Below are 23,530 nucleotides of genomic sequence, written 5' to 3' on the forward strand. Positions count from 1 at the left end.
GTGCCCACCACCACACCCAGTTAATTTTTTGTATTTTTAGTAGAGATGGGGTTTCACTGTGTTAGCCAGGATGGTCTCTATCTCCTGACCTCATGATCCACCTGCCTCGGCCTCCCAAAGTGCTGGGATTACAAGCGTGAGCCACCACACCTGGCTTATTAAATAGGTTTTTAAAACCTTTTGATCTCTCTACACTTTCCAGAACACCAAAACTTTGAATATGTGGTCACTTTATTATCCTAAATGTCTGGAAGGCTTTGTTCATTTTTCTTCATTTTTCTCTAACTGGATTATTCCGAAAAAACTGTATTTGAGCTCTGAGATTTTTTCTCCTACTTTGCCTAGTCTATTGTTGAAGCTTTCAAACATATTTTGTATTTCTTACAATGAGTTCTCCAGTCCCAGAATTTCTCTCTCTCCTTGGTGACTTTCTCACTCATCTCTCTCTCCTTGGTGACTTTCTCACTCATATCCTCAATTGTTTTCCTGAGGTTTTTGTATTGGTTTTCAGATTTCTCTTACATCCCACTGTTTTTATAAAATCAATATTTTGAGCTGTTTATCTGGGATGTGAAGAATTTCTTTGTTGAAATCCTAGTGCTAGAGAATTATTGTGTTCTTTTGGGGGTGTGGTATTTCCTTATGTTTTCATGATTCCAGTGTATGTTGAAACTGGCACATCTGGTATACAGTCACTTCTTCCTATTCTTGAATTTGCTTTCCTTTTGTGGGGGAGGTGGGCTTCTTCCTGGACATGTGTCTGTGGTGTTGGTTGAGTAGGGCACTTTGGCTTTTTTTCTGGGTGCACGCAGTGGTGAATTCTCTGTATGATTTCATTGGCTATAAATAGCATTAGTGATATCTTCAGTCTCCTCGGTGTGTTAGGGTACAGTTATCAGCAGAGCTGGTTGTGTGGTTGTTCTGGGAACTGGATTGCCACATAGGCCCATCTCAGACTTCAGTGGTAGAGATGGTGGGCTAAATGTGTCTATCCTTGTGCCACAGGGCAGCATACAGTAACCCCTGTGGTGGGTCAACTTGTTGGTCTCTGAGCAGCTTTCATGGCTGCTGGTCTGGTAGCAGTGGACTGCATGGATGAGCAGGTACTTAAGACAGTGGGCAGCTGGCATGGCATGGGTCATGACAGTTGCAGTGATTAAATGCTCTTCTGGATCCAATACGCTGATGTTGGCAGTGGTTGTATGGGCTGTGCATGCCAGCCTCCAGGCCAGCGGGTGGTACTTGCACATCGGAGTCAGATGAGGTGGTAGTGGGAGGGTATTGAGGGCAAACCTCAGTCTTTTGAGACTCTGCCTCTGGGTCGTGAATTGGGTTGTGTAATCCCAACGACCCTGAACCCTGCATTCTGTCTCAAGAGGCAGACTAATCAGGTGAAGCCAGACAGGGTGGGCTTTCACTCAGGCCTGTCAATTGTGACTGTGTGAACCAGCCCTGATTGGCAGGCAATGAACAACAGTCAGGCCCCAGGCTAAATCTGTAGATGAGTGATAGCAGCTTCCATGCAGAGCCACTGCTGCAGGAGGGGTGGGGCCACCTACAGTGACCATAGCCATGGCATGCTGGTGGCGGATGCACATCCTTCTCATGGCCCAGTCCCGGCAGGCTTTCTACTCAGTCCCAGCTTTCACAGCAGGCCCAATGGTCTGTCCAGATCCAGCCATCTGTGCATAGCTCCCAACTCAGCTCCACACCATAGGAGCCCTTGCCTAGCTCAGGACAGAGCATCAGCAGCAACTTGCATCTTGTTCAAACCTCAGTCTGGTTCTGGTGGTGCCCACTTTCCAGTACTGATGGCCGCAGCCTGTGCCACACTTGCTTCCTAGTTCCAGCTGCAAGAACCCATCCCTTTTTTTTCTGAGATGGAGTTTCACTCTTGTTGACCAGGCTGGAGTGCAATGGCGCAATCTCCACTCACTGCAACCTCCACCTCCCGGGTTCAAGAGATTCTCCTGCCTCAGGAGTAGCTGGAATTACAGGCACCCACCACCATGCCCAGCTAATTTTTGCATTTTTAGTAGACAGGGTTTCACCATGTTGGCCAGGCTGGTCTTGAACTCCACCTCAGGCGATCCACCTGCCTCAGCCCCCGTTTTGCTATAACCACCTACGCTTCAGCGAGGATTTGGGATCCTTAACTGAGATTCACAGACTGAGAACATCAGAGCACACTCCCATTGCCTGGACTGCACGGTGCCCCCGAGTGAAAGTGGAGTACAGAACGTCTCTCTCACCCTCTCCCTGTAATGAGGAGTCATGCCCAGCTCCTGGACGATCTCTACCAAGTTTGGTGAGTCTTTTCCTTCTCCTCCCTAGTTCTTTGTGTTTTCCATCTCTTCTGTTGAGATCTCATGTTCTCTCTAGGATAATATTCGAAGTGTGGTTGTCTGCACACTTTTTCAATTCCTTTTTTTTTTTTTAAGGATGCCAAATTCTTTTAGTAATTCACCAGCTCCATGCAGGGACATCACAGGGCTGCCCTCCACGAGCAGAGGAGGAGGGCTGCCTGGCAGAGTGTTTCACACTCCAGGTTAGCCAGAAAGAGCATCTTCATTTTTGTTTCCACACAACACTTCTCTGTGAGCCTGTTGGCCACCAAAGTGGCGGCCAATTGTTGCAGGAGCCAGCCAACCATCTTGTCTAACTTCAGATTCTTCAGGGCTAGAATATGTTCACCCCAGAGGCTTAGATGAAGCACATTTGCAGCTACTCGGGCAGATGGTCTCTTGCCGGCCTCTCGCTAGAGCAGTGCCTTCACCAGCTGTCTCACGTCTGGAGGCACCGACTCGGGCAGTGTAGGTAGCTGAGCCTCTTGGTAGCTGCGGCTTTCAAGGTGGGCCTCGCCCTAGCTGTAGAAGGGATTGACAAGCCCGAAGATTTCATAGGCGATGGCTCCCACTGCCCAGGCATCAGCCTTGCTGTAGTCAATCACTGCTCTGGGGCCAGGATGGGCTGTGGACACCTCTGGGGCCATCAGGCAGCCGTTTCCGCCCGGATCCACCTACCAGCTGCTGAAGGGCAACTGCAGGCCGATGTTCTCATCAGCCAGGCGGCAGCCAAAATCTGCGATCAGCAGCCAGGGGCAGCCGTCTGGGTCCAGCTCCACAAGGATGTTGTCGGATTTCAGGTCTCTGTGCGCGATGCCCTGTTGAACCAGATGGTCCACGCCTTCCAGCAGCTGCAGCATCATCATGGTGGCGAGGCGGGGGCTGGGTGTGTTCACACGAAGGTACTGGCTCAGGGTGCAGGGATAGTTCTTCATAACGAGGAATAGCGTCCGGCAGTGGCCCAGGCCTTCAGGGTGGAAGCGTGGGGGCAGCATATCAGGGTTGTCGACCAGGGCCCCTGGCAGCAGCGGCACGGAAGAGGTGAAGGCGCGGAGAACCCGGATAATGTTGGGGTGAGGGGCTAGTTGCTTGGGACCTCTCTTGGATTTTCTGTAAGTGACTGCTCCATATTCCCCGGCCAAGGCCACTCGGCTGGCTGGGACCAGCTCCTGACTCATTATGTTCAAGACGGCTTTGCTGGAAGAACCTGCCGAGATGTTCCACATCATCTTGATGGCCAAGGGGAACGCAGGGGCCCCTGGAGCTCGCTCCTGCTCTTCTCCTGGTGCACTGGTACCTGGGCCTCTCCCTGGAAGCAACCCGGTACTCTTTGTCACCTCCAGGTTCTGGGGCAATGTAGGCATGGTGGCTTCATACACAGTGGCACTGCAGCCCTTGCCAATGGACTGCCCTATCAGATATTCCTCCAGCCGAAAGCCCTGCCAGCGTCTCGTGTCCAACGGGTCAGGCCCCGGCTTGCTTTTCTGGGTAAAAATTGCCTGGATCTCCTGACAGGCCGAGACCTCCCGCCGGCTCTCCGCCTGCTTCTCCTCGATGAGGCCCAGCCCTAGCCCGAAGGCCAGAAAGACTGCCCGGCAGCAAGGGCCCGCGCAGCCCCAGGCCCGCACCACGAACTGCCGCTGCAACCGCGCCGCCAGCCCGGCCACCAACTGGTGGAAGAAGCGGAGACAGTTGGGGAGCCCGAGCCCGACCCTGCGAGGCCAACCGTCTCCGCTGGGGAGGCCCAGCCCGAACGCTCCTCGCGGACACAGCCCGCCGCCGGGCCCGGCCGCCCCAAGCCATAGGCCCGGCCCGGCTTGCCCGTGAAGGGCAGCAGCAGCGCTCGACCCAGCTTCAGGCCGCGGCCCAGCGCCTGTCGCACCGCCATGGTGGCGCTGCGGCCTGGTGCCCCCGCCGCCGCCGCTGCCGCCACCACCGGCGTCCCCCGCCGGTCACTTCAATTCTTATAAGTAAATCAGATGACTATGAATTGCTTCTAGGCAACCATGTTTAAAAAAAAAAAAAAAAAAAAAAGAGCCCCTTTCGGTGAGAACCACAAGGCTCACCTTGATCTCTGCAATCCCAGAGCAAACTGGAGGCCCAGAGACCCTGATTCCAGCCCCGCGCCTTCCCTGCAGCTTTGCCCTCCATGTGGGTGGTGTGAGGCTCTTCCCTTGCTGGATCCCGGTGGTCAGAGTCTCTGGACAGTAGACGGAGGCTACTGAGCTCCCTTCAGTCCTGGAGCTGGCAGGACACCCCCTACATCCTAGCGTTGACTCCACTCTGCCCTCCCTGAGTCACTCCTAGAACCCTTGTCCTTCCCCATACCTTATCATAAAGCTTCTTATTTACATTATTCTCATGTGTCTGTGTCCTGTGGACCCAAGGGGAGAAAGCCTTGGTTTGTGTGAGTTTTGATGTGTGAGGTCTGAACTAACTGTTCAGTCTCCTGTGGCCCCAGTCAATGGAGTGTAGGCAGTAGCACAACTTGATGGCTACAATGATGGACACCAATGTAAAAGTGTTCTGTGTTTAAGGGATGGTGGCTCAGGATCAAGTGGGCCCCAGGGAGGGATAGTCTGGGAGACTCATTCTGCCTCTTAACTACTGCTGCTCCCCCACCTACATACACATATCACCCAGAGAGTATGGGCCTGGCATGAAGCTTCTGGGCCAGGGAGAAGAAGGAATAAAAAATCACTTCTGCTCTATCACCAAAGGAAATGTTAATTGTAGTATGTCTCATGTCCCTGAGCAGCGTGTGGCATCCTGCTTCGAAATAAGGAGGATTCCTTGAGTATGTCTTTACCCTTTTTCAGAAATAGGGATGGTAAGAGACTATTTGCACAGGAACAATCTAAAGTTAGCTAGATTTTAATTCTAAGAAGGGACTAAAACACTTCTAGTTTGCAGCTAATATGTACAGAGCTTTAAGGTCATCACTCCCGTCCTCACAACAACAACAAAGCTGAACAAACTGGAAATCCACAACTCTTCTTAGATCCATCAGAGAAGTGAGATCACAGCTGAACCACTGCTCTGTAAATTGGAAAGACAGCAGATGCAGAGAATCACAGCTCAGCTGAGCAGAGGCCTGTGCTGGAGCCAGTACCTGGGCAGGCAAATTTCAGACTGTAATTGGTGAATTGCGGGAGGCTCGGTGAGGACCAGCTTGAGAGGTGAACACTCTGGAGGGAGGGGCTGTGTTATGGGGATCCTCACATTTTCATACATTTAACCTCCAGGAACACCCCCACTCTCATGTTCTCAGGGTGAAGATAAGAGAAAACCACCCTCGTGCCTCCGGCAGGGGGAGAAAAAGAGTAACCGATTTGAAATATGCCCAGAGTATTCTAGTCTCCTTACTCATAAATGAGAGCTAAGCTATGAGGATGCAAAGGCGTAAGACCTACAAATTGGGTTGGGTGTCTACTACTCAGGAGATGGGTGCACCAAAATCTCACACATCCCCATGAAAGAACTTTCTCATGTAACCATGTACCACCTGCTCCCCCAAAACCCCTGAAAATAAAAAAATGTTTTTTAAAAAAGTAAAAGATAAAGCTGCCATCAAGAAAAACTATTTTTGCAGAACATTGCCTCTATCCTTTCAGTCTCACCAAAGAGGGGAAAACTGAGAGGCGCTTCTGGAGGTCGCAGCACAGGGCCTCGGACTCCCTAGAAGACTTACCACAGGAGAACACTCTCCTCCCTCCACACCACACCTCTCCGTCCTCAGGACCCCTGTATATTACAGGAAGTGCAACAGAAGGAACTGCTAATCTCAGACCCTGTGATGAAAAAGTCTCTAGTGAACTCCCAAAACAATAGGGAAGACGAAAACATGCCCGGGCGCGATGTCCCATGCTTGTAATCCCAGCACTTTGGGAGGCCTAGGTGGGCGGGTCACCTGAGGTCGGGAGTTCGAGACCAGCCTGGCCAACATGGTGAAACCCCATGTCTGCAAAAAATACAAAAAATTGGCTGGGTGTGGTGGGGGTGTGCCTGTAGTCCTAACTACTAGGGAGGCTGAGGCAGGAGAATCACCTGAACCCAGGTGGCAGAGGTTGCAGTGAGCTGAGGTCTCACCACTGCACTCCAGCCTGGGCAACAGAGAGAGGCTCCGTCTCAAAAATAAAATAAAATAAAATAAAATAAAATAAAATAAAATAAAATAAAGTATTGTAGTGGTTCAACCACCATGTGACCTTGGCCATCCCTTTTCTTCTCTCTGCCTCAGTTTCCTGCATAAAATGGATAAGATGCAGACAATAGCGCTGCAGGATTTAGAATGGTGCTTGGTATTAAGCAGAGACTTGGTGTGGGTCTTTTTTTTTTTTTTTTTGAGACAGAGTCTCATGCTGTGGCCCAGGCCAGAGTGCAGTAGCGTGATCTCCACTCACTGCAACCTCTGCCTCCTGAGTTCAAGCAACTCTCCTGCCTCAGCCTCCCAAGTAGCTGGGATTACAGGCATGTGCCACCACGCCCAGTTAATTTTTATATTTTTACTGGAGATGGGGTTTTCCCATGTTGGCCAGGCTGGTCTCAAACTCCTGACCTCAGGTGATCCACCTGCTTTGGCCTCCAAAAATGCTGGGATTACAGGAATGGGCCACCATGCCCAGCCTGTTTGTTTTGAGATAGGGTCTCACTCTGTTGCCCAGGCTGGAGTGCAGCAGTGCGATCATGGCTCAGTGCAGCCTCAAACTCCCTGGGCTCAGGTGATCCTCCCACTTCAGCCTTCCAAGTAGCTGAGACCACAAGCATGGGCCAACATACCTGGCTAATTTTTGAATTGTTTGTAGACGTGGGGTTTCACCGTGTTGCTCAAGCTGGTCTTAAACTCCTGGGCTCAGGAGATCCACTCGCCTCAGCCTTCCAAAGTGCTGGGATTACAGGTGTGAACCACCATGCCCCGCCTGGTGATGGTGACGTCAAGGTGTGGGGGTGACGGGAGCCCAGTGCTGTAATCAGTCGGTCAGTGTTGGTAGCTGACTCACTCCCATGAAGACCCAGCTCCTGTCCCTCTGCCTGGGGCTGTCTTGCCTTGTACTGGTCTCATGCTTTCATCTTGTAGTTTTTGAGGGTCAGGAATTTACAATGGCTTAGTGGGGTGAAGTTGGCTCAGGGTCTCCCACATGGTTGCAGCCAAGCTATCATCAGTGCATCTGAGCTCCCTTGGGGTGTTGGCAGCCTCAGGTCCTCCCTGGTTATTGGCCAGAGGCCTGGACTCCTCCTGTGGGCCTTTGTATAAACAGCTGAGTGTCCTGTGTCATGGTGACTGGTTCTCCCCAGAGCCATTGACCCCACCGAGAGAACACAGAGGAAGCCACGGTGTCTTTTATAACCTAATCTCAGCAGCAACTGAGATCTCTGTAGGCCACACACACCTCCCTGGGGTGTGGGAAGGCCTGGTGGATGCCAGGGCCAGGGGTAGCGGAGTAGGGGGCTAGAGGCTGCCTGCTTTCCCTCTGCCTGCCTGTCCTACCCCCAAGCAGGCCAAAGCTGTAATTCACGTCCTTCTCTCCTCTAACTGTTAGATCTAAGAAAGAGGATCTGTTTCCTAGCATACCTTCTTCAGCCTGGAGAGTTGATCCTTTTCTATTCCCATTCCCAAAACCAAATTAAACGGCCTTTTGCCAGGATGGAACTCTTGAATGACATTGGGGGCAGGGGGCGGCCCTCAGCTGAGAATGTGCCAGTGGAGGCCTGGCCTCTTCCTAATGGCCCCTGCGCTCGGCACTCCCTGAGCAGCCCTACTCCGCTTCCATACCTGCCCACCTCAGGGCTGCCGCAGATCCGCAAGCAGAGGGCGTGTGGCTGGCCATGTTGGAGAGGGCGTCCCTTGAGGGTCCTCAGAGCTTTCTGGGGTGGTAGCACAGCCAAGCTGAAACAGGCATGTCTCCCCAGATCCCATCCCACAAACTCTAGAAAGGGGTAAGCACCAGGAGCAAGCTGGCCCCAGCAGGGTCCAGGCCCCCCCAGGCACGCTGCAACTGGCTGCTGCAGGGGATGGCAGGTTCTGCCTGCAGAGGCGTTTACCGACCGGAGAGTGTCCAGGCCTGGAGCCACAGCTGGTCTGGGGATGAGGCTGGGAGCCAGGGCTGAGCAATGGCTGAGCCACCTGGGAGGGCAGATTTGAGGATGGATTCTCTCAGGACACTGTACTCAACGTGTGAGAGAGCCAGGAGGGCAGGTGCAGTGGGGTCCCTGGAGGGTGCTGTTCCCAGGGTGGGCAGCCCTGCCTCCAGTGGGAGGGTGGCCGCGGGAAGCAGGCAGGGTGCTCTCAGGTGCCCCTGGTCCCTAGTGAAGAGCTCACCCATCTGCCCAGGCTGTGCTGACCAGGCCGTGGCCCCATGCAGCATTTGCACCCATAGAGCTCGGGGTCAGCCAGGGCTCTCATGTCCCCAGAGGGGCCCTGGCACTGCCTGTCCAGGCATCTCCTCTGGGCATGTGCTTATCTCCTTTGCCAGGTACCTGCCCACCAGAGGCCAGGACCTGGTTCCCTGAACAGCAGCTAGAACAGTGCCTGGCCTTAGATGAGGAAGACCCGTCTCTCTGAGGCAATCAGGCCATCTAGAGTGAGGGGAGTGGAGCAAGGCGGGAGGGTGGAACGGGGGTTCCCAAGTCAAGACTCAAGTAAGGTCACCACCCCTGAGCATGGTGAAGGGGGCTGGAATGATGGCCTCGTGCAGGTCCCTAGAGGCCAGGGGGAGACAGAGCCAGGCCCAGGAGCTTCCTGGGACATAGGGCCTGGGAGACAACCAGCCCAAACGTGGCACTTGGCTCATAGGTCTGCCCCGAGGAGCAGGGATGTAGCAGGACCAGCCGCAGACAAAACCTCTCAGACACCGAGTTGTAGAAGGAAGGGCTTTATTCAGCTGGGAGCATTGGCAAGCTACTGCCTTAAAATCCGAGCTCCCCGAGTGCACAATTTCTGCCCCTTTTAAGGGCTCACAACACTAAAGATTTTACATGAAAGGGTCGTGATTGGTTTGAGCAAGCAGGGGGTACGTGACAGAGGCTGCATGCACTGGTGGTCAGAGAGAAACAGAACAGGGCAGGGAGTTTCACAGTGTTCTTCTATACAATGTCTGGAATCTATGAATAACATCGGTTTCTAAGTTATGACTTGATTTTTAACTACTGGGTTTAAGCCAGGCAGGCCCAGGCCTGGTTTCAGGCCTGGCACCGGGCTGCCTGTCTTTGATTTTATTTCCTTGTTGTTTTTTCTTAAAACAGGTACTGAGTATAAAACAATATAAAATAATATGAGACTGTCTTTCTCTTCCTTCAGGGAGCGTTGCCCAGTGGCACAGGATTTTGGCCTGGCCACCTGCTTCCCACAGATAACTCAAGTCGTGGGGGAGCTGCAGACAGCCCTTTTCTGCAAACTGGACCCCCAGGTAGGCCCCTCCCCTCAGGCCCCCACATAGTGCTCCTCACAGGGCGGCTGGGTCCTGGGCAACAGGACCGAGAAAAGGCCTGTTTAGTGGGTGTGTGCCCAGCCCCGGTGAGCCCTGACCTGCCTGCAGGAGGTAGGGGAGTGGCTGGGAGGATGGCAGGAGTAGCCTTCTGAGGAACTCATCCTTGCCAGACATTGTTTCAAGGGCTGGACCTGGGAATGACAGTGAGCATAAGAGGGAGTGGCCCGAGGGGGTGGGGGCTTGAGACAAGGCCTCAGCCAGCATGGGGCCAGCAGGTGACTGCTGGGCTAGGCAGAGGCCTCAGCAGCCATGGCCATGCCCATCGGGCTGCTCTTTCTGAGGCTCCTGCCCCAGGCTGGCTGAGGCCTTGTCACTCCTGCTGGCCAAGGAGGGGAGCTGGCTCCCACTGCTGGAGAGGATGGGGGGCCTCCTGGCAGAGGAGCGGGATGGGGAGGCGGGGGCTGGAAAGGCAGTGGTTGATGACGAGCGTGGTGGGAGAGTCCAGGCCTGAGTGAGAAGGTAGGGAGCAGCAAGGGAAGCGAGGGCCGTGTGGAGGGTGGAGGCAGGGCCTGGAGGCCTGGGAACCGGGGACGGATGCTGAGTAATCACCTGGCCAGCAGCCATAGGCACAGCATTTGACCCACAGGCCCATCCTGGCCCTGGCCCAACTGAGCCCAATTCCTGGCCCCTGCCTCAGGCCGGGGAAGGTGTGGCTGGCTGGGCAGGAGCCACAGTGCCAGCATCCACTTTGGTCTTAGTTGGGTTGTTTGGGTTTTGGTCCTGACCTCGTTTCTGAATGGTGCTTATATGAGCTGGAGGGAGAGTGGACACCGCCTCCCCATCCCCTCTCACCGCCTTGTGATGGGATCTTAGAGAGGCTGGGCCTCAAAGACTCAGGCGTGGCCCCACTGGGTCAGGTGTACAGCCCTCTCGGGAGGCGGAGGAGCCCTCTGGGGGTGGGGAGCCAGCCCCTACCAGTGTCCTCTTGGGTGGTTGGTGGTTTCTTGGCAGCACCAACCTGGGCCGCCTCAGCCAGGACCCCAGCATCGGCCACACTCCCCTGCCCAGTGTCCCAGAGCACAGCCTGGGCCCACAGGACCTGACACAGATGCGTAGGAGCCTGCGGGGTGGATGAGTCCATTACCTGCAGTGAGCCCATGTCCCCACAGAGGGAGATGAGCTGGCAAGAGTGGCAGAGGGCACTGGCTTCCCACCCCAGGAGCCACGGCGCAGTCCGCAGGTGAAGACGGGCCCCACAAGTTCCCCGGCAGAGCCACACTGCTGGCCGGCAGAGGCTGCCCCAGGCACAGGCGCCGAGCCCACCTGCAGCCAGGGTAAGGGGAGTTGGCAGCAGCCCAGCACCAGCCCCCAGGAGGCTGCCTCACAGCTGGCAGCCAGGGTGGGTTTCCTGGCCTGGCCTTGAAGGGCAGGGCCTGGGGATGCCCCGTGGAATGAGATGGGGAGGAAATTGGGGTAGTGCAGGCCGGACAGGGGAGCCAAGAGAGAGGCTCAGGCTGAAAAGTTTAACGCGTGGCCCATTGTGTCAGGGGCTGGGTAGAGAGGGACCCCAGAGCCTTATTCCGCCCCTGGCATCACGCAGGGGTACTAGCGAGGGCAGGCGGCCTGCTTGGGCCCACTGCAGAACCCAGGCTGAGTCCAGAGTGGGGAAAGAGGAGCAGGCATGGGCAGGGAGGAGCATGGGCCTGGTGACAGACACTTGAGGGACATCAGCAGCAGGCAGAAGGGTGGACAGGTTGGGCTGGGCCAAGCAGGCGTCCCTGTCGGCAGCCACGTCAGATTCTAGCCCTGGCCTCAGTCCGGCCTGTTCCCACTGGCTGCCCCAACCAGCCAGGCCCCTTGGGGACTCCTCCTGGCCTGGGACTCCCACAGACCACTCAAGATGGCAGGACCTGGCACCAGCCCCTGGGGGGCCAGGCATGGGCTCTGTGTAAACCCCATTCCTTTTAAAGCCATGGGGCTGCAGAAGAATGTGGAGATGAGCCAGGCCAGCGGGTCCTCCCAGCTCATGCAGCTCCCTAGAGGCTGCCAGGCCTGCAACTGGCCCAGCCTTCAGGCTCTGGGCAAACTCAGCCCCTTGCTCCCCCTGAAGGATGAGGTGAAAATGGATGCCCTGGGGCCAGCTCAGTGACCATGCCTGGCTGAGCCACCAGCTCTGGGCCTCAGTGTCCTCCCTGGGGCATAGACACCAATAGGACATGCATCCTAGGATGGTTGTGGAAATACGACGGTTCATGCAAGCATGATGCCTGGAGGTCTTGCAGAACCCAGCAAGGCTCAGGGAGTCTCAGGCCCTGGGCTTTGAGTTTATGGTGTTACTGGGTGAGGTTCACAGTCCCAGCACCCCACAGCTCAAAGCCAGAGTTGGGTCCCTGCAGGCCTGAGCCAAGTATTTGCCCAGGGTAGAAGCCTTGGAGCCTGCCAGCCAGCACAAACTTCACAGCATAAAGGCCCAGGACCCGGGGGGCGAGATAAAGTGCTCACTGTGTGATGCGGCAGGCAGGAAGTGCTCTTGGTACCTTTGTCTTCCAGAGGGGAAACTGAGGCCTGAGCCAAGAAGGGATGAGGAGGCTCAGGAGGCTACGAGTGAGACTCTGCCCTTGAGCTCTCCCCCAACAGCCGCCAGCTCCAAGGCCCCCAGCAGCGGGAGTGTACAGCCACCAGAGGGTCACCCAGGCAAGGCTGAGCCCAGCCGGGCTAAGTTCCGCCCCCTGCCCAACATGCCAAAGCTGGTCATCCCCTCCGCCGCCACCAAGTTCCCCCCTGAGATGACCGTCACGCCACCCACCCCAACCCTGCTCTCCCCCGAAGGCAGCATCGCGGAGGAGACCAAGCAGAAGCTGAAGGTGACCTCAGGGGCTGGGCTGGAGCCACGTGTGTGGGTGGGGAGCACAGGTTACAAGGGGACCTAGGGCGGAAGTGGGGGTGGTAGGGGGATCTGGTGTGAGGCTGAGGATGGCATAGGGGCCTGGGGCAGGGGTGAGGGTGGGAGGGGAGCCTGGGGCAGGGGTGAAGGTGGCAGAGGGGCTTGGGGCAGAGCCCAGCCATCCCTGACCAGTGCCCTGCCCGGCCCTCTCTGCAGTCAGCCATCCTTTCTGCCCAGTCTGCTGCCAACGTGAGGAAGGAGAGCCTATGCCAGCCGGCCCTGGAGGTCCTGGAGACATCCAGCCAGGAGTCCTCGCTGGAGAGCGAGACAGACGAGGACGACGACTACATGGACATTTGAGGGGCCACTGCAGCCACACTGCCACGCCCCAGGGGACCAGCCAGGCCTGGAATGCCCCCTATGCCTGGACCAGAGGACCACATGGATGCCACTCCCCACACAGCTCCCAGGCCTGCCCAGCCCACCTCCTCATGGCATCCTCCCTGTACCCAGGTCAGGCTGTCCACACCGCATGGGAGCCCAGAGGAGGAGGGGCCCGCCTTAGCCATGTGAAGGTGGATTGGTCGCCATCTGCACACCAGGCGGCATCCTTTTCTATGAAATGTTGACTTTGTAAATCTGCCCACACCCAGCTGGCCATGTCCACCCCTCGACGCCGGGATGAGCCGGCTCTGCCTGTGTCACAGTGCAGGGGGTCTTTAGGGCCAGGCTCACCCCTCACCCGTTTTTTGGTTGCTTTTCTAATAAAGATGGAACAGTTGTCTTTGCCTCTTTGCTCACCTCTAGGGGGCAATCTGGCAGAGTCTCGGGTGGAGAGTTGCTGTCCCCAGGGATTCTGGGCCTTTCCTGCCATAGTCCATAGGGCAGGGCCCAGCCCTCCTCCTCCAGCATCTCAGGGACCAGCCAGGCAACCAAAGCAGCGGCTGGGGGTGCCCAGTGTGGTAAGGAGAGAGCTGACTCAGGGCTGGGCCAGGCAGACGCCTCTAGTGCAGCTGGAGCCAGGCTTCAAAAGGGCGTTAGGTACATCCCCAGAACTCACCTGGGTGCCAGTGGGTGGGAGGCTGTATGGTGGGAGGGCAGGCAGGGCTGGGGCTGCTGAGAGGCTGGGAGGAGGGGGCTGTCAGGGAGGGAAAGGGGGGGATGGGGCCGGCAGGGAGGCTACTTAACTCCCATCACAGTCGCCCTAATGGGGCCAGTCACAGAATAGCTGTGGGGCTCAGTGCAAGACGCAAATATGGAGCCCTTTGGTTTGAAAAATGATTAAGGAATTTTATTTTTTTTTTGATATGCAGTCACTCTGTCTCCCAGGCTGGAGTGCAATGGCACGATTTCGGCTCAGTGCAACCTCCGCCTTCCAGGTTCAAGCGATTCTCCTGCCTCAGCTTCCTGATTAGCTGAGATCACAGGCACGTGCCAACACGCCCGGCTAATTTTTGTATTTTTAGTAGAGACGGAGTTTCACCGTGTTGGCCAGGCTGGTCTCGAACTCCTGACCTCAAGTGATCCGCCCACCTTGGCCTCCCGAAGTGCTGGGATTACAGCCTGAGCCACCGTGCCTGACCAAAAATGATTAAGGATTTTTTTTTTTTTTTTTTTTTTTTTTTTTTTTTTTTTTTTTTTTTTTGAGACGGAGTCTCGCTCTGTCGCCCAGGCTGGAGTTCGGTGGCGCAATCTCGGCTCACTGCAAGCTCCGCCTCCCAGGTTCACGCCATTCTCCTGCCTCAGCCTCTCCGAGTAGCTGGGACTACAGGCGCCCGCCACCACGCCTGGCTAATTTTTTGTATTTTTAGTAGAGACGGGGTTTCACCGTGGTCTCGATCTCCTGACCTTGTGATCCGCCCGCCTCGGCCTCCCAAAGTGCTGGGATTACAAGCGTGAGCCACCGCGCCCGGCCATGATTAAGGATTTTAAGGCAGCCCTCACAGAGCATTAAACAAGCCCCTAGAGCTGGCCCTGCCCCCGAAGGCTCCAGGCCCATCTGTCTTGGGGATGCACAGGTTCCAGGGACCCAAACCCACCCTTCACGACTCTCTTCCCCTCCCAGCACCGCAGGGGCCCTCCTGGCCCCGGGACCTCCCATGGAGCAGGCTCTCTGTCCAGCATGGAGATGGGGACCCTCCTTACTGCCCTGTGCCCCTCATAGGCTGGACACGCCCACACCCAGGAAGAAAGGCATAAAGGGCTGGGCACCGCCCTTTTGGAACCAGACGCTTGGCAGCCCCAGATGGGTCTGGCTGAACCCACCTTCAGAGGGCTGAGATGAGCCGGCCGCAGTTACTCAGCTGACGCCCCCTCCCTGCAGGGCCTGGGGTGTGGAGTTTCCCAGACTGCACACCTAGCCCCTACCGCACTTCCATTGTCTCCAGACACGCGCAGCAAGGGTGCCCAGGCCAGAAACAGGAAGCAGCAGCTCTCCCTCCTCCAGTTCCCGGGAACCGTCTCAGCCGACCCCCCAGCACCCTTCCCCGGAGCCTCACCTACAGGAGGACGGACACCTCGGGCCCTCCCCTGCACCCAGTGCTGTAGGGAGCAACCTCAGCCCTGGGCCTGGGATGAGTGCCCTCCCCAGCCTGGGGCCAGGAGACAGGCTCTCCCTGACCCAGCACCTGAGTGTCCACTCACAGGACACTCACCTGCAGAGGTGCCCTGAGCGCCGGTGTGGGTTAAGGGACTTTCTCCCCTCTGGAAACAGTCCTGAGAAGCTGAAGGTCTTGAGGGCCTCTCACCAAATGTCTTTGGGAGGTGGGAAGCCATCAAATGCAGGTGTGGCTTCCCTGGAACAGCTCTGTGTGGGGACAGGAGCCAAGTCCCCCAGCGCAGGCCTCTAACACCTTCAGTAGGGGCCACCTCTCTGGAGCCACAGGTGGCTGCCAACACCCTGTGGTTCCCAGCAGGCACCACCCAGGCAAGAGAGAGAACAGGCCGGGGAACAATGGGCTGGCCTGGCTGCAAGCGCTGGGGCAGATCACAGACCAGATGGCCTAAACTCATGCCCTGGGGCCAGCTCTGACTCCCTGCAAGTGTGGCAAGAGTCCCTTTTGGACACCTTGAGAAGCTGCAGCTGGGAGAGGACCACCTGCCTGTCTGGACGTCCAGCCCAGGTGGCAGGGCCCAAGTGACCAGTCCCAGGCCGCAGCCCTTACCACTTGCCCTGGCTGCAGGGGCTCCCAGAAGCCACCAAGGGCCTGGCTCGGCCATGCCTGTCCGCATCTGAGCTTCAGTTTCCTCATCTGCTCAAGAAGGGGAGGGGAATACTGATTCAATTATGCAAACTCTGAGTGGCAAGATTAGGTGTGGCTGGGACAGCCAAGGCTCCCCAGGGTGGTGGCATCTCTGGAGCCTGGGGATGGGACCTGTCTCCCTTCCGGGCCCCCAGCTGGGCATGCACCCTCCCCAGTCCCTCCCTGCAACTCTTCCTCCATGCCAGCCCCTGGAAATATGGCCTTGTCGCAGGTCTCATGGCCCATAGGAGATGCTTTGGGCCCGGCGCCCACAGCCCCTCGCGGTGTGCACCCCCACTTCCCTTTCCCCACTGCTGGGACCCCTGCTCGAAATGTCCCTCCTCTCCCCAGAAAGGAGGGGAGCAGCTCTTGCCTTCTGCCCTGAGGGCGGAGCTCTCTTTGGAGTCTCAATTGCAGCCCCTGAGAGAGTGAGAAGGGTCAGGTTCAGACCCTGCACCATTCCCTACCAGGCCTCAAATGAGAGTCTTGGCAGCCATATCCCCCACCCCAGTCCAGGCAAGCAAGAGGGGTTCTTCTGCAGGCTTCAGGGCCCCCAGAAGGTGCACTGTCCACAGACACCCTGGGGAGCCAAGAGAGGTCGAGGGCTCCAGCTACCGTGGCCCTCTGAGGACCCCGGCCTGTGGGATAGAGGACTTGGTGGCTGAAGGGCAGTCGTGCCCAGGGGACTTCTCCTGACCCTTCAGGGCTGAGCGGATGCAGCCTTTTGCCTCTTCTCGCTGCATTCTAGCCCGTCAGTCAGGGCAACAGCCAGATGGTCTGTGCTGAGATTCATCCCATCCCCACAGGCCCTGTGGCTTTCTACTGTGTCCATGTGGTGGCCTGTGCAGTTCCTGGCCAGCGTTCTCCTGGGGATGCTGCTGTCTAATGGGCTGCAGGAGAAACAGAGACAGGCCCTGCCCATGGGGCAGCGAGTCCAGCACCCACTGGTCCAGGCCCTCAGCATCCTCTCCTCCAGATGCCCAAGAGAGCTGCTCCATGCGCTGTGGCACCCTGGGCGGGCCGTGTTCCTGCCACCCGATGTGCTCTGGCCTTGGTACCTGCTGCTTGGATTTCCGGGACTTCTGCCTGGAGACATTGCCCTACTCAGGCTCCATGATGGGCGGCAAGGACTTTGTGGTGCGGCACTTCAAGATGTCCAGCCCCACAGACTCCAGTGTGATCTGCAGGTTGGGAGGCCCAGGAGGCCGGGCACCGGGGCCCCACGCCCCCATCCCTGTGCATGCTGAGGGCTCAGACCCACTGACTGGCTGAGCGGAGCCCCTTGGACCCAGTACAGGCAGGAGGGCACAGGGACAGCTGGCTGGATGGGTTCCCCAGGGAGGTTGGGGGCCCAGACTGTCGAGAGGCTCAGCCGGCAATGGCCCAGCCCCTCCTACCACCACCACGCCCACAGGTTTGCATGCCACAGGAGAGCATCCAGACCCTCAGCCATGTGGACTCCTCGGGGCAAGTGCACTTCGTGTCGCCCCTGCTCTATGAGAGCGGCCGCATCCCCTTCACCATCTCACTGGACGACGGCCACTCCTTCCCTCACACGGGCACCTGGCTGGCCGGTGAGCCCTCAGCCCTCCTCCCTGCCCACAGCCTGTCCCCACGGGGACTTTCCCCAGCGTTATCTATGCACACCGAGACTTGGCCCGTCTGTGCCCTGCTGCTCTGGCTGAACCAGTCCCTTGGGAGGCCTGCCCGCCTGGGAGAGTTCCTTCAGCTCCTTTCCACTCCCTGGCATCCAGACAGCGGTCCCAGCCCAGAGTGAGTGGGAGCTGCAGGGGTCCCTAGAGAGGTGGGCCAGTGCCTATCCACTGAGCTCCACCACGACAGGGCAGGGGAGAAGCCAGGTGGAGGCTAGAGGCGTGGGCAGTGGAGGGAGGGCAGGCCCCTGCCTCTCCGGCCTCGGCGTCCTTTTCTGCTGTGAGGGCCGGAGAGACCATCACCCAGCTGCTGCCATGCATTGGCCCTGGAGGCTCCCACAGCCCTTGAAGCCTCAGGGCCTCCTCCCTGCACCCCCTGGGCCCAGGCCCTCACTCACCCCTCACCTCCCCTGCCCAGTGCACCCCAACAAAGTGTCGATGATAGAGAAGAGCGAGTTGGTGAATGAGATGCTTTGGCAATACCACGGCACCGCCGACACCTCAGGCAACCTCAGCCTGACCTGGCACGTCGAGGCGCTGCTCACGCAGACCGTCACCATTGAGCTGTGGGGCTACGAGGAGACAGGTGAGGCCAGCTGAGGGCTAGGGTGGCATCCAGAGCTTTGGGCCCCCAGATATGGGAGAAAGGGAGTCCCGGCTGTGTGGGAGGAGGAGGGGAGCTTCCAGGTGGGGCTGAGGAGGGAAGGGAATTCCAGATGGAGATTGGGGATTCAGATGGAGGGAAGTGCAGCCCAGGGGGGTCAGGCAGGTGGGAGAGGGCAGCTGCATGGGGCCTGGCTCCCGGGGAGGAGGCTCATGAGGAACCCCTGCACAGCTGGCATGGCCCTGGGCCTGGCTTCCAGCAGGGACAGGGATCCTGGAGTGTGGCAGGAGGTGGTGGTCACCCAAGCCAGGGTCCCTGCTAGAACAGACCCTCCTAAGGGGACCGCCTGGTGGTCCGTCCACACATCTGTCAGGCTGCTGTAGGTGTCAAGGCCTGGGGCCAGGCCTCGAAGGAGCCCCAGGGCTAACCAGGCCTCCTCTCCCTCAGGAATGCCCTACTCACAGGAGTGGACTGCAAAGTGGTCGCACCTGTACCCCCTGGCCACACACATCCCCAACTCCGGCTCTTTCACCTTCACCCCAAAACCTGCTCCTCCCAGCTACCAGAGATGGCGAGTGGGTGCACTTCGGATCATCGACAGCAAAAATTACGCAGGGCAGGCTGGTTACGGTGGCTCACGCCTGTAATCCCAGCAGTTTGGGAGGCTGAAGCGGGTGGATTACCTGAGGTCAGGAGTTCAAGACCAGCCTGGCCAACATGGTGAAACCCTGTCTCTACTAAAAATACAAAAATTAGCTGGACCTGGTGGCACACACCTGTAATCCCAGCTACTCGGGAGGCTGAGGCAGGAGAATTGCTTGAGCCCCAGAGGCAGAGGTTGCAGTGAGCTGAGATCGTGCCTCTGCACTCCAGCCTGGCTGACAGAGCAAGACTCTGTCTCAAAAAAAAAAAATAAATAAATACGCAGGGCAGAAGTAAGAAGGCGTGGAGGTGCAGGTGATGGGTGGAGGACCCGGCCGCCTGCAGCCCATTGTGCTTGCCTGGGCAGCCTAGGCCAGGGGTGGGAAGAGTGGGGCGACCATGGGGTGGTGTGGCCTGGCCTAGCTCCAGCATCATTGCCTCCACAGGGACGTGCAGGCACGCTGGACAAATGACCATGCGCTGGCTTGGCACCTGAGCGATGACTTCCTAGAGGACCTTGTGGCCTAGGCACATACTCAGTGCCAGGCCTGGGAAGAGCTGGAGGAGCAGCTGCCCAGCTTCCTGGAGGAGCTGCCGGATTGCCCCTGCACCCTGACCCAGGCCCAGGCTGACTCCGGCCACTTCTTCCTGAGCCTCCCATCAGGGCCCAGGAGAGGGGATGAGGGGGTAGCCTCCCCACTGAGGACAGCACCAGGGGAGGCAGACAGAGGTGTCCTGGAGGGTGGGGCTGGGGTCTCAGGGCCCCTGCAGGGTTGGCCTCAGGAAGGTAATGGCAGAACCCAAGGCCACTGGGTGATGGCCACCTGCTGCTCTGCAGACGGACTGCGGCTGTGACATGGAGCAGGGCAGCGTGTGCCCCTACCACCCTGGGGGCCATGCACTGTGTGCGCTCTGTGCAGGCCAGGTGAGCCCCCAGGCCGGGGCCGGGGTGGGTATTGGTGGTGGGGGTGGGCTCCCAACAGTGGCCTGGCCCTGACTCACTGGCTCCAGCAGCCCCCTTTACAGCTGGGGTCAGCAGTGCTGCTACACAGCAGACGGGATACAGCTCTTGACGGCTGACTCCAGCAGCAGCAGCACTCCCAACATTGGCCATGACTGGGGCGCACCCCTGTTCCGCACGCCACCCCGAGTGCCCAGCATGTCCCACTGGCTCTACGATGTTCTCAGCTTCTATTACTGCTGCCTCTGGGCACCCGGCTGCCCCCGCTACATGCAATGGCAGCCCTCCAATGACTGCTGCAACTACCGGCCCCCGCGACTGGGTGGGTGCCATCCTGTGCCCCAGACTCTGGGAAAAATCGGGCTGGGCTGGGGTGCACCCCACGTGACCCTCCACTCTCACCCCAGCCTCCGCCTTTGGAGACCTACATTTTGTGACCTTCGATGGCACCAACTTCACATTCAATGGGCGCGGAGAGTACGTGCTGCTGGAGGCAGCGCTGACCGACCTGAGGGTGCAGGTGCGGGCCCAGCCCGGGACGATGTCCAACGGTGAGGCCAGGGCTACAGGCTGCTCTGGGTGTCATGGGGTAGATCCAGGGTGGGAGGCTGGAGCAAGTGGCGCTCGTTCTGCTCCCACCACCACAGGCACGGAGACCCACGGCACTGGGCTGACCACAGTGGCCATCCAGGAGGGCAACTCAGACGTGGTGGAGGTCAGGCTGGCCAACAGGACCAGAGGTCTGGAGGTGCTGCTGAACCAGGAGGTGCTGAGCTTCACCGAGCAGAGCTGGATGGACCCGAAGGGTGAGCAGTCCAGCCACGAGAGGCTGCGGGCTGCCCTCACCTCCTCCCCATTCCTGCGGGGAGACTGAAGGGAAGCCCTGGGCCTTCATGCCTCTCCCAGCCCTGGCTAGAGGCCTGGGTGGCGTCCGGGACTCAGATGCAAAGACAGAGGCCACTCTGGGCTCAGAGGGCTCCGGCATGGCACAGCACAGCTGGGCGGGTGAATCCGTCCCCTGCAAACTGCTGTCCTAGGCCAGAAATTGCTGGGGCCCAGCCAGAGGTCCGACCTCAGGCCTTCACACCCACCGAGGTGCCCACATCATACCCACCTGGTCAAAAGCTGAGAGGCCGGGACGGTGGGACATGTCCTCCCTATGGAGGATCCCGGGAGCCGTCTGGAGGGAACTCACCCTGGTAACGTTCACTGCTGGCCTGCACAGAGCCACTCCTGTGCTCCTGTCACTCCCTCAGTCCTCAAAAGCCACTGCAAGGTCACCAGCCCTGCACGGTTAAGGATGCCCCTGGCAAGCGGTAGCTCCTGCATCCGAACCCCTTGCCTCAGGGAACTGAGTGAATGAAATGATTCCTGGTTGGGATGGGTGGGGACCTGGGAGGGGCCTGTCAGCACTGAGGGTGCAAGGACCCTCGGGATGTGCCCAGGCAGGTGTGGCTGCTGCAGCCAAGGCCAGAGGGACCCACACGTGCATCTCAACATGGGGGGTTCACCGCAGGGGCTGCATCCAGGTGCCACTGGGGGGTTCCACCGCAAGCATGGCAGGGGTGGCAGAGGGTCATGGTCAGCAGAATTGGCCCTGGGAACACCCTCCCTTCCCCTGCAGGTGCCCTCACCCACAGCCCCTGGATGCTGAACACCCTGTCCTGGGGCTGCGGGAGGTGACACGATGCCCACAGCGGGTGACCCTGACCCGTCCCCCTTGTGCCCAGGAATGTTCCTGTCGGTGGCTGCCGGGGACAGGGTCTCCATCATGCTGGCATCAGGGGCCGGCCTGGAGGTCAGCGTGCAGGGCCCGTTCCTGAGTGTGTCCGTCCTGCTGCCTGAGAAGTTCCTCACCCACACCCACGGCCTCCTCGGGACACTGAACAACGACCCCACCGACGACTTCACCCTGCGCAGCGGGCGCGTCCTGCCCCCGGGCACCAGTCCCGGGGAGCTGTTCCAGTTTGGGGCCGACTGTGAGTGACTGTGGAGTATATGGGGCAGATGGGGTGGGGGGGACTGGAAACACGGCACGGGCAGGGCTTGGGGACCAAGGGGAGCCATGCCCAGCGAGGCCCCGGTCATGTATCTTCCAGGGGCCGTGCACAACGCGTCCTCCCTGTTCACCTACGACTCCTGGTTCCTGGTCCACAACTTCCTGCACCAACCCAAGCACGACCCCACCTTCGAGCCCCTCTTCCCTGGTGAGACCACAATCAACCCCAGCCTGGCACAAGAGGCAGCCAAACTACGTGGGGACGATCATTTCTGCAACTTCGATGTGGCAGCCACTGGGAGCCTGAGCACGGGCAATGCCACTCGGGTGGCCCACCAGCTCCACCAGCATCACATGCGGATCCTGCAGCCAGGTGAGGGCGGGCAGGTAGGGGCGGGCGGGGGAGGTGGGCACCTTGTCCTGGGACAGGACCCCCCGGGGTGGCCACATGTGTGCATGCATGGCAGCTCAGGCCTGTCGTCTGCACTCTGCCCCCTTCCCAGTGGTGTCCTGTGGCTGGCTGGCCCCACCTCCCAACGGACAAAAGGAGGGCAACAGGTACCTGGCGGGTTCCACCATCTACTTCCACTGTGACAACGGCTACAGCCTGGCCGGGGCAGAGACCAGCACCTGCCAGGCTGAGGGCACCTGGTCCTCACCCATCCCGAAGTGCCAACCAGGTGAGGACACTCTGCTCATACACCTGCCTGCACGTGTCCCCACTCACCACCACAGAGGGCCCCCTCCCTGACACTCGCTCCCTCACCAGGACGCAGCTATGCGGTGCTGTTGGGCATCATCTTTGGGGGCCTCCCGGTGGTGGCGGTGGTTGCGCTCGTCTATGTGCTGCTGCGCCGCAGGAAGGGCAACATGTGAGACCCCCCAGCCCCTCTCCCAAGACGCCGGGGCAGCCGGTGGGACCGCCAAGCCTACTTCTAACTGCCCAGCCTGGAAACAGGAACCTAAAAGTATTAATGACAGAGATAGGAGAGGGCTGGGGCCCTGCTCATTCTGTCTGGAGCTTAACTCACTTGAGGTAAAAGTTTGTGGCTGGCCAAGAGGTTGGTAAATGAGGGAGAAACTGCAAAAAGGAGAGTCACTGATTGTAGGAACCCCCAATTCTAAATATAACTGAGGACAAAGCCCTGGCTGCCCCTGCACTCTGTGTGTAGGGGAAGACGGTATGGAGCCCAGCTTCCAACTCACTTGGTCAAATGAGGAAACTCTGGGAAAAACGCAAGCCTCTACAGTCAGCACTGCCTGGGGAGGGAGTGGCTGTAGGTGCTCAAGGAGGCGGAACTTCTTTCCCCAGGCCTGGGCGCCGGAGGAGGGCGGCCTGCGTGCTGTGCTGGACAGTGCTGTTCAGCTTCTTCCCAAGTGGGAGCCAGGAGCTGCTGAGGAAGGGTGATATGGAACAAAAGAGAGAACCTGGGTCTGAGGCGTGTGGTGGTTTTAACGGATCTGGGTTTCTAATGAGACACCCCCGGTGCTGAAGTGACAAAATCACACTGTTGTGTACAGTGCTGTGTCTTCCAGGGCAGGAGATGGTGGTTTCTGTCCCGGGGGCTGAGCCCTGCAGGAGGCTGGACTAGCACAGAGAGATGCCGAGATCCGTGAGCACGGGGCAGGGTCCACCTTGGGGTGGCAGAGCTGGGAGGGAGGCCTGCAGGGGCCTCAGGGGCCTGTGCTTGGGTCATGTGCAAGGACAGTGAGGAAGAGGGGACCCAGGCAGGATGGGGACACCCATGACCCTCCTCCTGAGGACCCAAAGAGA

The 23,530-nt window shown here is 58.4% G+C and overlaps 2 protein-coding genes and 1 pseudogene across 2 annotated transcripts; 2 read left to right on the plus strand and 1 right to left on the minus strand.

The window, feature by feature from the left end:
• Nucleotides 1–2,431: 2,431 nt before the first annotated feature.
• Nucleotides 2,432–4,285, minus strand: LOC129467674 (serine/threonine-protein kinase PINK1, mitochondrial-like; annotated as a pseudogene).
• On the plus strand, nucleotides 4,232–13,437 carry CABIN1 (calcineurin binding protein 1). Its single transcript, XM_055252040.2, has 7 exons — nucleotides 4,232–4,296; nucleotides 5,165–5,175; nucleotides 8,256–8,422; nucleotides 9,643–9,751; nucleotides 10,942–11,106; nucleotides 12,323–12,636; nucleotides 12,873–13,437. Exons 1-7 carry the CDS (start codon nucleotides 4,232–4,234, stop codon nucleotides 13,014–13,016), a joined length of 975 nt encoding a protein of 324 aa, XP_055108015.1. The 3' UTR covers nucleotides 13,017–13,437.
• A 3,952-nt stretch (nucleotides 13,438–17,389) lies between these two features.
• On the plus strand, nucleotides 17,390–23,457 carry SUSD2 (sushi domain containing 2). The gene is given in 15 exon segments (XM_055252313.2): nucleotides 17,390–17,472; nucleotides 17,969–18,136; nucleotides 18,602–18,774; nucleotides 19,088–19,089; nucleotides 19,243–19,444; nucleotides 19,635–19,685; nucleotides 19,687–19,721; nucleotides 19,811–20,079; nucleotides 20,165–20,308; nucleotides 20,405–20,563; nucleotides 21,488–21,736; nucleotides 21,857–22,129; nucleotides 22,260–22,436; nucleotides 22,526–22,628; nucleotides 23,278–23,457. Coding segments are annotated over 14 exon segments (2,034 nt in total). The 5' UTR covers nucleotides 17,390–17,472; nucleotides 17,969–17,988; the 3' UTR covers nucleotides 23,327–23,457.
• Nucleotides 23,458–23,530: the final 73 nt, after the last annotated feature.

Source organism: Symphalangus syndactylus, chromosome 18, assembly GCF_028878055.3.
Source record: "Symphalangus syndactylus isolate Jambi chromosome 18, NHGRI_mSymSyn1-v2.1_pri, whole genome shotgun sequence".
Classification (NCBI taxonomy): domain Eukaryota; kingdom Metazoa; phylum Chordata; class Mammalia; order Primates; family Hylobatidae; genus Symphalangus; species Symphalangus syndactylus.

What these genes read in the sequence shown, in the direction of transcription:
- CABIN1 (XM_055252040.2), top strand. Translation starts at nt 4,232, where the DNA reads ATGGTGGCGCTGCGGCCTGGTGCCCCCGCCGCCGCCGCTGCCGCCACC. An exon ending in TCTGCAAACTGGACCCCCAG is followed by an intron (nt 9,752 to 10,941) that starts GTAGGCCCCTCC and finishes ATGTCCCCACAG; the next exon opens with AGGGAGATGAGCTGGCAAGA. An exon ending in CGAGCCCACCTGCAGCCAGG is followed by an intron (nt 11,107 to 12,322) that starts GTAAGGGGAGTT and finishes TTTGTCTTCCAG; the next exon opens with AGGGGAAACTGAGGCCTGAG.